This window comes from Amblyraja radiata, chromosome 3 (assembly GCF_010909765.2).
Source record: "Amblyraja radiata isolate CabotCenter1 chromosome 3, sAmbRad1.1.pri, whole genome shotgun sequence".
Classification (NCBI taxonomy): domain Eukaryota; kingdom Metazoa; phylum Chordata; class Chondrichthyes; order Rajiformes; family Rajidae; genus Amblyraja; species Amblyraja radiata.
The window spans coordinates 87,542,861-87,557,382 of NC_045958.1; the positions used below are offsets into that span (position 1 = coordinate 87,542,861).

At 45.1% G+C, this 14,522-nt stretch overlaps 1 protein-coding gene across 6 annotated transcripts in view; it reads right to left on the reverse strand.

Annotated features, from left to right (window-relative positions):
* Window positions 1-14,522, reverse strand: part of cntln (centlein) — a 392,762-nt gene that overhangs the window by 36,295 nt on the left and 341,945 nt on the right. For all 6 annotated transcript variants that reach the window (XM_033018258.1, XM_033018259.1, XM_033018260.1 and 3 more), the window contains exon 25: window positions 6,430-6,618. In XM_033018258.1, the coding sequence (XP_032874149.1) occupies window positions 6,430-6,618 (189 nt within the window). The remainder of the gene's footprint in view (window positions 1-6,429; window positions 6,619-14,522) is intronic.

A 14,522-nucleotide genomic window follows, 5' to 3' on the forward strand; every position in this document is an offset into this window, starting at 1 on the left:
TACATGTCCAAATGTCTCTTAAACATTAGGATAGTCCCAGCCTTAACTACCTCCTCTGGCAGCTCGTTCCATACACCCAGCACCCTTTGTGTGAAAAAGCTACCTCTCAGATTCCTGTTAATTTCTGAAATATTGGTGATAAATTTGGTGCAAAAATGCTCAAAAATAATGTTCAGAATGCATCAGAGAGCATCTAAAACCCGAGTCTCCAGGGCCCTTTAGCGGGCCCTGGACCCTGGCATTGAGGGATTTCACACTTCGTGCTCACGATGTGCGCAGCGCGCACATTATTTCACATTAATTTTTGTGTAATCCTGTCATGCCACCACCCTTTTTGGAAAGCTTCGTACGGCCTGTATTCATCTGGTTTTATTTTAAAAGCTACTTAGCTGTTTGTCTCAAAGGTTTCCTGTTGTAGTACTACATTCTGAAAATCACTCCAGGGCTATTCCTCTTGATTTCCCTACAGGGCTTGGATGTGGTGATTTTGCATGTGTGGACCTCCGTTTATAGATTCTCCCGTTCTCTTGGCACATACTATATTGTACCTTTGAAAAATTTCATTAAAAAAACCCCACCCCATTTTTATGCTTCCTGATAGTTATGATGGATCTCAAATGGAAAATCAAACATGTCTTAATACTCAGAAAGTGGAAATTGTAAGAAATAAAATGACCAAATCCTGCCCACTGCCCCACAAATAAGTTAAATCTCTTTTCACCACAATTGCAGAGTACAGGATATTAAAATACCACTTCAATAGTGAAAAGTCTCACCAAGATATTTATGCCACGGGTGCAGTTTTGTAGGAGATTATTTAAAACAAACATCTTCCCTGTTCCGAGTCTCATTGTGGCACAGATGGTCAACAGTGCTTATGCATTCATAATGTTCCATCTGGTCTTCACGGAGCAAAGGGAACTAATGCTCTACAAGGTAACCTGGTGAACATTACTCACCTCAGCACAAACATAATTCTGCATTTCAATCAGGCTCTAACCGAGAAACACACAAGCATGAAGAAAACCTCATAAGGGTGAGAAGGGCGAGCGAATGTGGCCAGTGATGAGCAGTCAAACCGGACAGATCCCCTGCAACGTGATCACCAAACATTAAAAAAGAAACAGATGCTGAGGCATTTGCTTTCATTATAACACAAGGGAAGGTCCTTTCTCATCTTTGAAAGCAGATTTGTGGCCAGTGTCTTTACAGTACACATTGATTGGGATGATGCGGTTGGCTCTATTGTATAACCACGTTACGAGGGAGCAGAAGGTTAAAGGGCCTGTCCCACTTACGTGCCCTTGGCACGCAAATTACACGACCTCGTGGTCGCGATGAGCCGCGACTGTCCCGCGAAGGTCGGGTGTGATTACATGCGTCTGCACAGCCATCTGGAGCACGTGACGTAATTTGAAGATGGACACAAAGCTGGAGTAACTCAGGGGTCCGGCAGCATCTCTGGAGAGAAGCAATGGGTGATGTTTCGTGTCAAGACTCTTCTTCAGTCTGAAAAGAATTGTCTTGACCCGAAACATCACCCATTGCTTCTCTCCAGAGATGCTGCCGGTCCCGCTGAGTTACTCCTGCATTTTGTGTCTATCTTCAATTTTCTTGGGAGTAGAAGTGGGGGCGGATCCGGTCCACAACGGCCGTGAGCCCCAGGTCGAGTTCGGCGATCGTTTGCCTGCTTCTGCTGCTGTTGAAGGTGAGACGTTGCATCGCGCCTGGGTCTTGGGCCTGTCCCACTTTGGCTGTCAGTTCCGCGACAGGCCGTTGGCGCGCGAAGATTTTGTTCACTACAAATATTTCGGAGCCCCGCGCGATGTCGCGCACAACTACATACCCTTCCGCGATTCTCAGTGGGACCGGCCCCGAGAGGCCATACGATGCCCGTGCGCCTCAACGTGACCATGTGGTCGCGTAATTTGCGTGCCAAGGACACGTAAGTTGGACAGGCCCTTAACAACACTCATAGGAGATGCAGGCTTTCATATACTGACCCTGGCCTTGGCCTGTCTTTGTTTTTGATGGACATAGAGGTTTCCTTCAAAAAAATGGTTGGGTGTAACTTGCATGTTAATAACCCAAATAAGTCAAGTTAAATCTCCCTAAGCCCATTTGCAATAATGTGTTCCGAGAGATCAAACCCTGAGAATCAATTGATTTACTTTCAAAACAGTTCCATCATTGGAGCTGTCTCCTTAGAGAATAGACTGACGCTGAAGTGTTAGTGACAGCAGTGCCTCCATGCTATTGCACACATCGAGAAATTACAATTAAATGCAGCCATTCTATTGTCTTTTCTGAGATTTCTCCTATCTCTCCATCCCTCCCCTTCTTCTTCTGTCGTATGTCTTTTAGACCTGCAGCTCCGTTGAGGCGAGCCAGGCCAACGTGTCATCGTCCAGGTCAACCAGACCTCGTTCACCATTTGGTGGCCGGTGTTTGGGGCAACTGGTGACGATGTGCTCCACTGTCTGTGTTGGGTCCCCACACTCGCAGGAGGCGCTCGCTGTCCACGAGGCCCCACCTCTTCATCGCTACCCCATCGCGTCCGATGCCTGTCCTCAAGCAGTTGAGGGTTGTCCACTGCTTTCGGGGCAGGTCCTGGCCAGGGACGTCCATGGGGTCATTGATGTAATGGTGTAGCCTAGATGGTTCCGCTGACTTCCACTGGTCTCTCCATCTCATCTTGACCCAGGCGGCCTTAGAAGCGTCAGCCGGTGTTGTGCAGAGCAGCTCTTGGGCTTGCGTGGCAAAGGGTTGCCGTGACTTGAGGTGCACTCATCGTGGTGTCTCTGTGACGATCTGTCCCTCCCCCATCCTAGTTCTCTGACTAGTTTCAATGTCCTGATTAATTTTACTGTTTGGATACCTCGTTGTCACCTTCCTCTCAGCCAACAATGAACCATTCTACATTTCCTTGATCATCGTCTGCTTTGATCTGTCTTTTTCAGATCCTTACCCTTCCAAGCCTCTTGTTTCCCTCTCCCCTGACTCTCAGTCTGAAGAAGGGTCTCAACCCGAAACATCACCCATTCCTTTTCTCCAGAGATGCTGCCTGTCCCGCTGAGTTACTCCAGCATTTTGTGTCTATCTTGGGTTTAAACCAGCAAGTGCAGTTCCTTCCTACCCATTGAAAACATATTGATTGAGCCAGTTGATGAATTCTTGTAAGATTTGTAGTTCTTTGAAATTTGCAAGCATATTTAAAGGAAGGAACTGCTTATCATGAGGGAACTGACCTTGCCAATGGTGGTTTTATTGTCACCAGTGCGACTGTGCCCACATGCACACAGAGAAAGACGGACTGCTAGAATAATCTAGAGACTGCCAGTGTGGCCTTTTCAAGCACAAAACTGAGCTGTCAGGAAGAAACCTGTACTGAAGCCATGCCTCCTCCATCGATGACCAGGACTAAGCTGCTGGGACAAACCAGAGATCGCCAGCATCATTGCACATGTGCTCTGATGGGAAGGAACAGTGGCCCCATGAGGTCCTGGACTCCCTTACCACTGTAAATTAAATATATCACGTGAGCTCATCTGACTGCTAGCGTCAGTGTTTTAGTTACGTTTAGAGATATAGCGTGGAAACAAACCCTTCCGCCCACTGAGCCTGCGCTAACCAGTGATCCCCGCACACTAACAATATCCTACATACACCTGGAGTGGAAAGCCTCTCCCTGGGAGCAGATGTGGAAAAGACGGATAGATTGAGACTAAGGGTTGGCATCTTTGCAAGAGGCAAGGTGGGTGGATGTGTAGTCAAGGAAACTGTGGAAGTCAGTGGCTTTATAGTAGACATCAGTGCATAGTCTGTCCCCTGTGATGGAAATAGAGAGATCGAGAAAGGGAAGAGAGATGCCAAGTGGTCGAAATGATTTTGAGGACAGGGTGGAAATTAGTTGTCAAGTTGATATAATGAATGAGTTCTACAGAAGGCAACCCCAATGTGGTTACCGATATTGTGGAGAAAGAGGTGGGGATTGATCCCAGCTATGTTTGGAACAAGGAACATTCAATGTTCCCAATGAAAAGACAGACATAGCAGGGGATCATGACTACACATTTTGACTTGCGGTGAGAGGAGTCAAAAGTTGTTACGGGCGAGGACAAGTTTCACCACATGGAGGAGTGATAGTAGAAGGGAAGTGATTGGATGTCTGTTCAAGGAAGGACTGGAGGACTCTAAGGCCTTCATTGTGGGGAATGGAGGTGTAAGGGGAATTGACGTTCATGGTAAAGCTGAGGAGGTTGGTGCCGAGAAGTTGAAAGTTTTTGAAGTATGAGACGAGTGTGAGGTGTCACAGATGTTGGCCAGTAGCGAATGGACAAGAGGGGGATCAAGATAGAATTGAGGTATTTGGAGTGGAGTTTGGTGGGGCAGGAACAGGCAGAAACAATGGTGCGTAAGGCAGTGAAGGGGTTAAAAAAAAGGGCAATGCGGGAAGGGCTGGCGATTGTGGAGAGGAGATCATCAGTGGTGATGAGATCTATCTGGGAAATGGTAGCCCTGTGTTGATCTGTGGGGTTATGGTCAAGGGGAAGGAATGAGTTGTTCAAAATTTGATGTCTGCTCTCTGCATGGGAGAGATAAGTCTATTTTTATATTACAAACAACAGAAGTTCCAGCACTGATCCTTGTAAGACATGACTGGTTAAAAACGGTTTTGTTTTTGCTCCAGTCAAAAAAATATCCCTCAACCACTACTTTCTGTCTTCTATGACCAAGCAAATTTTGTATCCAACTCATCGTGGTTCCCTATTTCTTAATCTTTTATACCAGCCATGCTTTAAGTCATGCGGACATATACACTATCCCACACTTATCAACTATCTTTGTCATTTCCTCATGAAACTCAATCAATTTGGCAAATCAAGATCTCACCGACCTTAATCCAGGCTGGCTAACTATCCCTAATGAGTTCATGCCCTTCCAAATGTGAGTGAATCTTGTCCCTTAGAATTTCCTCCAATAATGCTCCTCCACTGATGCACGTGATCGGGAAGTGGTGGCGTTTTTCCGAAGCATCAGTGACTTCAAACCAGCAAACCACTAGACATGGCAGTTTCCTGGAATAATCCTTGCGCTAGGAAATTGTGTGTAACAGTGACCTTGATATCGACTGGCAGAGTAGTCATGGAATTTTCTGTCAAGCATCTTGGTGAGTCAGTCTGCAAAGACATTGCTTTTTGGAAAGATTTATATGGGAGGACGCTGGGGGGTGGATGCCTGCGGTACAGAGCCCTTCTGTACTTTCTCTCTTGGGTACCACTAATACCTCTGCTCCAGTTCCAAGTCCACAATAAAAACCATTGGAAGCACAACTGCAATGCCCACTGTGAGGGGTTTACGTTTTGACCTGGAAGTGGTACTCAGTAGACTTCTTTATGGTGACAGTAAACATATTTTACAATAAGCAGGCAGTTTCTCAAAGGTTCTGTGGCAGTCTGCAAAAGTGGCAGGAAAATTTGTGTGCTAGTTTGAATCATGAAACGGTTGAGGATTAGTCCTTCAAAAGATCTTTGCATTTGTTTTGGACAATTCAGCATGATGTTCTGCACTGGCAGTACAGCATAAATCTTACATGAATAAAAGCTGTGATATTTGTTCCAGATATATCTCCTGATTGATTTTATTCAACAATCTCGCAAGTGCTGCCTTCAATTCAGGAACTGATTTGGTTAACAGTTACAATAAAATTGTGGTTCATGTGTGAGTGGCCTATGATTCGCATGCTTGTCTCCGAATTTCGGCATGTAATATTGAAATACGTCATCACACAAGGAATTACATAAACATTTGGATTAGAAAGGTTCCTGACGGTGTAACTGCAAATCACTCCATGGAGAACACTGTTTAATTTTTGGAGGGTTGTGAAACAAAGCAAAAAATGTCTGTTAATACTTCACTCCTGGAAAATTCGATCATGCAAAGCTCAAAAAAACATAACAATACGCAATTACATTTCTAGGTCACACATTCTTTTGAAAACGAACTAAATTAAAGTAATTCCTGGTAATTTAATTGAAGACAGCATCTGCGAGACTGTGGAAGAATGACATTCATGAAAAGACAGACATCTGGAACAAATACGGCAGCATTTCTTCTGGGAAGATTTATGCTCTGCTACCTGGGCGGAACTTCAAACTGAACATGGCAGCCCAAGGGTTGTGCGAAGGACTAATGCCTTGATGGGGCCACCCCAACATAATCTGCTAATCTGCATTGTCAATATATTCGGGATCTGATATGAGACATTTGTAAGAACGCAAGTATTGTAGTTAGAAGGCTAAATTTAATTTGTATGAGGTAACTAAATTAAAAAATGGTTCCTTTTAAATTACAAATAATCTCCAATATTAAATTCTCTGCTTGTGATTTGACTTGAATGAAAACAGGATATGCAAAATCATTTCTTACCTCTTCATCCTCAAGATCCAATAGGTCTTCCAGATCACTTTGTGAAATATTAAGGATGGATGCTGCAACGGACTGGGCTTTGCTGAAGGACTCCTTTGAAAGACCTTCATGGCATAATCGTTTCATCTTTGCTCGCTTCAAGTAGGTTCTCCTGCTTTGAACTTCTCTGCATAGCTCACTGGCTAGGGCCTGTCATGGAGAAAAATCAAACTCTGAGTGACTTGCAGTCAGCATTAACTTGCATTTGGACACAACCTTCAGAGGATTAAAGCAAATGGAATATTAGCCTTTACTGCAAGGAGGTTGGACTTGAAGAATTAGTAAGACTTGCTACACATGTAAAAGGGGCGAGATCACATAAAAATTGTGAAAGGAAAGAAGAGCCTTATTCACCAAGTTTGATAAAATACATCTCTTGATGCTCCTGAACACATCATCAGTGATGTAACCTGGGGTCATTGGGTGTTTCGGGTTCCTGGAATTCCTTAATCCTGGAATTCCTTAATCCTGGAATTAAGGGGTTTGCATTTGAGGAGAGATTAATTTAAATTTAGAAGAATTAGGTGATTTCACTGAGAATAGATGGTTGTGGTAATTGACAGAGAAGATGATGTGAAGCATACTCCTCAGGCTGTAAAACCAAAAAATAACAGTGCAATTTCAGGATGTTTTATTCAGAAAATCATGGTCAGTAAGTACATTCAAAGCGAAGATAAGGTAATTTAAAATACATTTGGACAGATAGGAATGTTTTAGAGGCAGATGGGCCAATGCACGCAGGTGGGACCAGTGTAGATGGGGCATCTTGGTCGGCAAGGGCACGTTGGTGCCTGTTTTCATGCTGCATGACTCTATGACTCTATCAATAGAGTTTTGACTATTAAAGGAATCAGTGGATTTGGGGGTCAGGACTCTGTAATAGCAATTCATCAGCAACAAAGATAACTGTTGCCACAAATATCTTCCGTAGCTACTCATTTGAATCAGTGACTTGAATCCTGATGCACAAAGTTTATTTCCTGTGGAAACAGGAAGTTTGTAACGATGATCATTGACATAGTGGCTCTGCAGCTTCTTACTTGCTCAGCCTCCGTGTTTATTCATCTCACTTTAAACTGATTCCTCTAGATCTTGTCAAGATCTGTCATTGAGCTAAATCATGCAACACTGGCACGGGATTTTTAAAGGGGCTTGCCAGTCAATGTGGACTGCACTGCAGGTTATCTTTGAATTGCATGGTTTGATGACCCTTCTTCCTTCAATGCTTCTTCAGCTCCCCATGCAAGATTGGTTTGTGAAATTATGTTCAATTCATCTACGTTGTGTTTACTCTATTTTTTTGGTCGTATTCGTAAGCTTAAGCATCCCAATAATCATCATTTTATCACTGAATTGAGTGGAAGGAGATCATAAGAAATAATTTGGCATTCTTTATATGCTGCCCAATAAGGGGTTCATATTTCAAAACGATTTCAGAACTTGATCTTTAGTTTAATCGAGAAATAGATGGTACATTCAGGACTTCCGTTTCCAGCTGGCAATTTCTTATCCAAGGGACTACTGTTAGAAATGTGCTGGCAAAATATTTCAACCAGTCCATGTTTTTCAACAGAATGCCATGAATATAGAGGCGGCTTGCACACTGACAATGAAATAAGGTACAAGTTGAATCAAGATTTCAGTCTCCTTGAGGTTGATGGAGAGACTGCATTAGAAAATCAGTAAACAATGACCTGTAGGTCATATAACTGTTGCCATCAGGGGACAGTCCTCTATGGAGAGTAGCTGGATGAGAAATCTCTCCAGCATTGTGGTTTAGCTCTCAGTATTTGAAGATCAAAGAGCAAGCCGTTGAGTCAGTAACAGTTGTATATCTCCTCAGGCAAATCCCTTGAGACATCACTAGGAATGCAGACAAAGAACTGGTTGAACAGCACCAGGGCAAATAGGGAACCTTGCTTCACTTCATTTAAAATTTCAAGTGTGCCAGAAGAGTTAGCTTTCGAGAGCATTTGTCCAGTCATGCGATCATAGAACACATGGATGATTTGTAACAATTTTCTTGGGCAGCCAAATTCACGTTGAATAAACAGACTTTCTCTGTTGTTGACATCAATAAATAGTGCATGTAATTCCTTATTTTACATTTCCCCTGCTGCACAGAATAGCAAAATGCCCCTGCAAGTTGCAGTCAGCTTTGCTGCCCTTAGCTTTGAACAAGGATACAGTAATGCAGTATTTCTTCTTCAACCCAGATGCTACTCAAGAAGTCGTAAGTCATCATGGTGGCTAGTGGAGGTCTGGAGGTCACCTATAGAGGGATTTTGGGTTGTGTTTCAATGGAATTTGGCTATGAGGATAGTCTGAAGAGTAAATCAATGATATCCTCCCCCAACTCTGCATAATACATTCCTTATCTTTGCTCGGTGTTGTGACATCTTCTAGGGTAACTGTGCCAAATTTGGAAGATGTGCAAACTACTTTGAGTCAAATAACTTCTTTGTGCTATTTGCGCTAGGACCATGTTGAATTTTTACCATGAGGATCATCCATGGATAGGAAACGTTTGCATGGATATGGGCCAAATGCAGGCAGGTGAGAGTCGTGTGCGGACGTGGCGTTGAAGGACGAGATGCCGAAGCAAAGAAGGGGAAGCCAAATTACTGAACTGAAACAACGTCGAAAAGCCAAATAACCAAAAGCCAACTCACCGAACGGATGTAACGGTGAAAGGCCAAATAACGGACATGACGTCGCCGGGGGGCGGAACTTGTCAGTGATTGGTCCAGACACTCACACAGGGTGATTCACCCCCCCCGCGGCCGCAGGTACATTTGGAATTTATTTTGGAGATGGGTTCAGCTGGGGGTCCACGGAAGTTGGAAGAATTCTGTTTAATGGGAATAAAGACCCGAGGCAGCGTAGCACGGACACATAGAAAATAGGTGCAGGAGGAGGCCATTTGGCCCCTCGAGCCAGCACCGCCATTCATTGTGATCATGGCTGATCGTCCCCTATCAATAACCCGTGCCTGCCTTCTCCCCATATCCCTTGACTCGACTAGCCCCTAGGGCTCTATCTAACTCTCTTAAATCCATCCAGTGACTTGGCCTCCACTGCCCTCTGTGGCAGGGAATTCCATAAATTCACAACTCTCTGGGTGCAAAAGTGTTTTCTCACCTCAGTCTTAAATGACCTCACCTTTATTCTAAGACTGTGGCTCCTGGTTCTGGACTCGCCCAACATTGGGAACATTTACCATCTACCTTGTCCAGTCCTTTTATAATTTTATATGTTTCTATAAGATCCCCCTCATCCTTCTGACCTCCAGTGAATACAAGCCTAGTCTTTTCAATCTTTCCTCATATGACAGTCCCGCCATCCCAGGGATCAATCTCGTGAACTGCCTCAATCACAAGGATGTCCTTCCTAAAATTAGGAGACCAAAACTGTACACAATACTCCAGATGTGGTCTCACCAGAGCCCTATACAGAAGAACCTCTTTACTCCTATACTGAAATCCTCTAGTTATGAGACACGTCCTGTCTCTCGGGCGTGCACGCTGACACTAACTCACGCCGATTCACACTTATTCACGCACACGCATGAGTGATCGTATTTTATGCACGGGCAACGCATAATGCTGAAGGGTCGCGACATGAAACGTCACCCATTCCTTCTCTCCAGCGATGCTGTATGTCCCGCCGAGTTACTCCAGATTTTTGTGTCCATCTTCAATTTCAGAGTTAAACAAAAAACATAGTGTGAGAAGAACTCAGCGGGCTAGGCGGCATCTGTGGAGGGAATTAGGAATTGTTTCGGGCCAGGGTTCTTCTTCAATAGGATGGAACTGCAACTGCAGTTGTCTTTGCAAAACGCCAAATGATTCCGGGAATGCCAAGAGAGAGAGCGAGCCAAGAGAGAGAGCCACTTACTATGGCTGCCAGTGCCCCGGGCCGCCTGTCCCTGCGGCCGGGGAAATCACCCGGTGTGGCTGTCGGGGGGTGAATCTTCCCTTGTGTGGGTTGAGGTAGGGGGTGACCCCGTGTGTGTCGGTGTCCAGTGGTCGGTGGTGAATCGCCCTGGTGTGGGGGTCGGATGCCGGTGGCAGTGCATCGCGGTCAGTGACTCTAGGTGGGCAGAGGGACCAGACTGTCCCCATCTCTGCTGCAGCTGACGGGGACATTGCCGGGTTTTCGTCGCGTGTGTCCGCTGCCCCCACCCTCCCGCCTCCCCCGGCTAGTGATGTGATGGACGCGGGGGTCTGGACCAATCGTTGACAAGTCCCGCCCCCGGCGACATCATGTCCGTTATTTGGCTTTTTGGTGTTGCGTCCGTTCGGTGAGTTGGCTTTTAGGCGTTGCGCCCTTTTAGTTATTTGGCTTTTCGGCGACGTGCCCTTTCGGTTATTTGGCTTTTAGGCATCCCGCCCTTTCGGTTATTTGGCTTTTCGGCATTGTGTCCGTTCGGTTAGTTGGCTTTTCAGCGTTGCGCCCTTTCGGTTATTTGGCTTTTCGGCGTCGTACGCTTTTGATCATTTGGCTTTTCGGCGTCGTTTTCATTCAGTTATTTTGCTTCCACTTCTTCGCTTCGGCTTCTCGTCCTTCGGCGCCACGTCCGGGTACTGGTGGGAGTAGCGTAGATGGGACATCTTGATCGACATGGGGAAGTTGGGCAGAAAGGCCTGTTTCCATGCTGTATGACTCTGTGGCATTGAATGTCTGTATAGGGTCAATGGGACCTTGAGTGTAAAACACGGGAATCATGCACAGAATAAGCCATTTGCCCCCTTGCACCTGTGCTGTCATTCAATGTGATCATGGCTGATATTTTATTTTGCCACCAATTTTCTGCTTTAACCTCAGAGCCCTTAAATCCATTAATATCCTGTTATCTGTCTTGAATATAAGAAATAGATGGAAGAGTAAGCCATTTGGTCCGAGATATCCGAGTCACTATTTAAAACGATCATGGCTGAGAGTCATTGCCACTTCCCTGCACTGAACAATGCTCTTTGAATTTCTTAATATCTAATAATCTAGCTGACGCTTGATTCAAACTGATCAATGGCTCTGCCAATACAAAAATTCAATGTTGCTCTGGTGCAAGAAAGTTCTGTCCTGAGACCAGGCCCCTTTGTTCTAGACTGCACTGCCATGGTTAATGTCTAAGATAGACACAAAAAAGCTAGAGTAACTCAGCAGGACAGGCAACATCTCTGGAAAGAAGGACCCTTGGTCTCGACCCAAAACGTCACCCATTCCTTCTCTCCAGAGATGCTGACTGTCCCGATGAGTTACTCCAGCTTTTCTTCAGTTTAAACCAGCAACTGCAGTTCTTCCAACACATAGCTAATGTCCAGCCTGATGCATCCCAGAAAAAATGTATACATTTCATTGAAACAACCTCTCATTCTTCCAAAGTCATTTGAGTAAAGGCTTCATAACCTCTACGTACATGACAAAACTTCTATTCTAGGAATTAATGTGGTGAATCTCCAAATATCTTGATACCCTCCATCCAGCTGAGACACCTCAAACATCCTTCCACTCTTCAGTTTCCAGCCCCCATTGCCTCATCTTTACCATGGATATCCAGTCCCTTTACCATGAAGGTCTCAAGGTGCTCTGGTTATTCCTTGAACAAAGACTCAATCAATTTCCTACTGAAGGGCCTGTCCCACTTTCACAACCTAATTCACGACCTCTGCCGAGTTTGTCCTTGACTCATACTTGCAGCATGGTCGTCACGAGATGGTAACAGGCCGTGATGCTAGTCGTAGGTACTCGTGGCATCATGTAGGCCGGGGCGTTTTTTCTAGCATGATGAAAAATGTCCACGAGTAAAAAAGGTCGTGAATTAGGTCGTGAAAGTGGGACAGGCCCTTAACACTCTCCCTCGCTTGGTGGAACTTGTCCTTACCCTCAACTTCTCCTTTCATGCCTTTTATGAATGAATGAATACTTTATTGCCACATATGACAAGTCACAGTGAAATTCTTTGTGTATGCAAGTTATGCAAGGTAAATAGTCACCACATAAGGTCGCTGACAAAGGTACAAAGGTACAAAGGTACAGTATCCAATTAATTTGTCCAAGTTAAAGGTGTAACCATGGCCACCTATGGGCCCCAGCTGTCTGCCTTTTTGTCAATTACTTTGAAGAATCCCTATTCCAAATGTGCATTGGCACCACCCCCCAACTCTTTCTCCGCTACATCGATGACTACATCGGGACTGCTTCCAACACCAGTGCAGAACTTGTGGATTTCATGAACTCCGCCACTTATTTCCACCCTGCCCTCAAATTCACGGACTCTTAAACACCTCTCTATCCTTTCATGATCTCCGTCTCCATCTCAGTGGCCAAACTATTGATTGACGAATTTTGCAAACATACCCAACTCCTACAATTATGTAGATTTTACTTCCTCTCACCCTGCCTCTTGCAAAAAATGCTATCCAGTACTCAATTTCTCAGTTCCCACCACGTGAGATTGTCACACCAAGGATGCTGGAAGAGTGAAGGTGGATGACTATGAGAAAGAGGTGTAAATGTGAATTGCAGGAAACCCCGGTGACTGTACCTAATGAAAACAGGTACACTCTCTTGGGAGCTGCCGGGGCAGCAGACGCTTCCAGTCTGAGCACTGAACAGATCGGTGGCTCCAATCCTAGTGATGAGACTCGACCGGCGAGACCGATGTCAGGTAGCGCCATAGTGGTGGGTGACTCCATTGTCCGAGGTGCGGACAGGAGATTCTGTAGCGGCAGGCGAGATTCGAGGACGGTCTGTTGCCTCCCTGGTGCCAGGATTCAAGATGTCTTGGACTGACTTCAGAACATCCTCCAGAGGGAAGGTGAGCAGCCGGAAGTGGTTGTGCACGTGGACACAAACGAGGTCGGGAAGAAGACGGAGGAGGTTCTGCGACGTGAGTTTAGAGAGTTAGGAAGAAGGCTCAACAGCAAGACTTCTAGGGTGGTTATCTCTGGATTGCTTCCAGTACCTGTACCTCGTGCAGGAACATGGAGATAGGGGATCTGAATGTGTGGCTGAGGGGCTGGTGCAGGAAGCAGGGATTTAGAGTTTTAGACCACTGGGATCTCTTCTGGGGTAGGGGTGACCTGTACAAAAGGGACGGGTTACACCTCAACTGGAGGGGGACCGACATTCTGGCAGGCAGATTTGCTAATGCTATACAGGTGGGTTTAAACTAAATAGTGGGAGGGAGGAGATGACAAATTGGGACTATAAGGATGGAGGTAAAGGAGAAGAGAGTACAGGAAAAGTTATGAAGGACACCCAAATTAACGAGACGGAAAGTTCAAGAAGGGATAAGAGAGTAAGGTCAGGTGAAATAGGAAACGATGTGAGAGGGGAGATGAATACCGAATTAAAAGTGTTATATATGAATGCACAAAGTATAAGAATAAGTATAAGTGGACAAGCTTGCGGCTCAGCTAGAAATTGGTAAGAATGATGTTATGGGAATAACAGAGACATGGCTGCAAGAGGATCAGAGCTGGGAACTGTCTCTGAAAGATGGGGGAGCGAGAGGGGCACGTCTCTCAGTCTGAGCTGTGAATAACACTGAACACGTAACTAAACTGTGAGTGGTTTTACTGACCTGTCAGTGCCCTTAATGTGGTTTGAAAGTATAGTTTGGAAATGCTAAAGCTGTGTTGCCTTTGGTTTGGAAATGCTAAAGCTGTGTTGCCTTTGGTTTGGAAATGCTAAAGCTGTGTTGCCTTTGGTTTGGAAATGCTAAAGCTGTGTTGCTTTTGGTTTGGAAATGCTAAAGCTGTGTTGCCTAATTAAAGTTGCCTTGCCTAATTAAAGTTGTCTTGCCTTTTATATAATTAAAAGTCTAATCTTGACCACTTCCTGTTTGCGCTTTATATTGATTTTAGAAAAAGCGCTACCACGTACGGATGTGATTTTTGGCCATCTTACTCAGAGTCCCCCTCTGCACATCAGGTGCCCACGATTTTTCCCATTGATGAAAAATAAAAGAGTTATTAGTGTTTAAAAAATGTTGAGATTCTGTCTCATGTCAATCACGCCATGAAGGCTATGCCCCTTCAGGTGGGAGG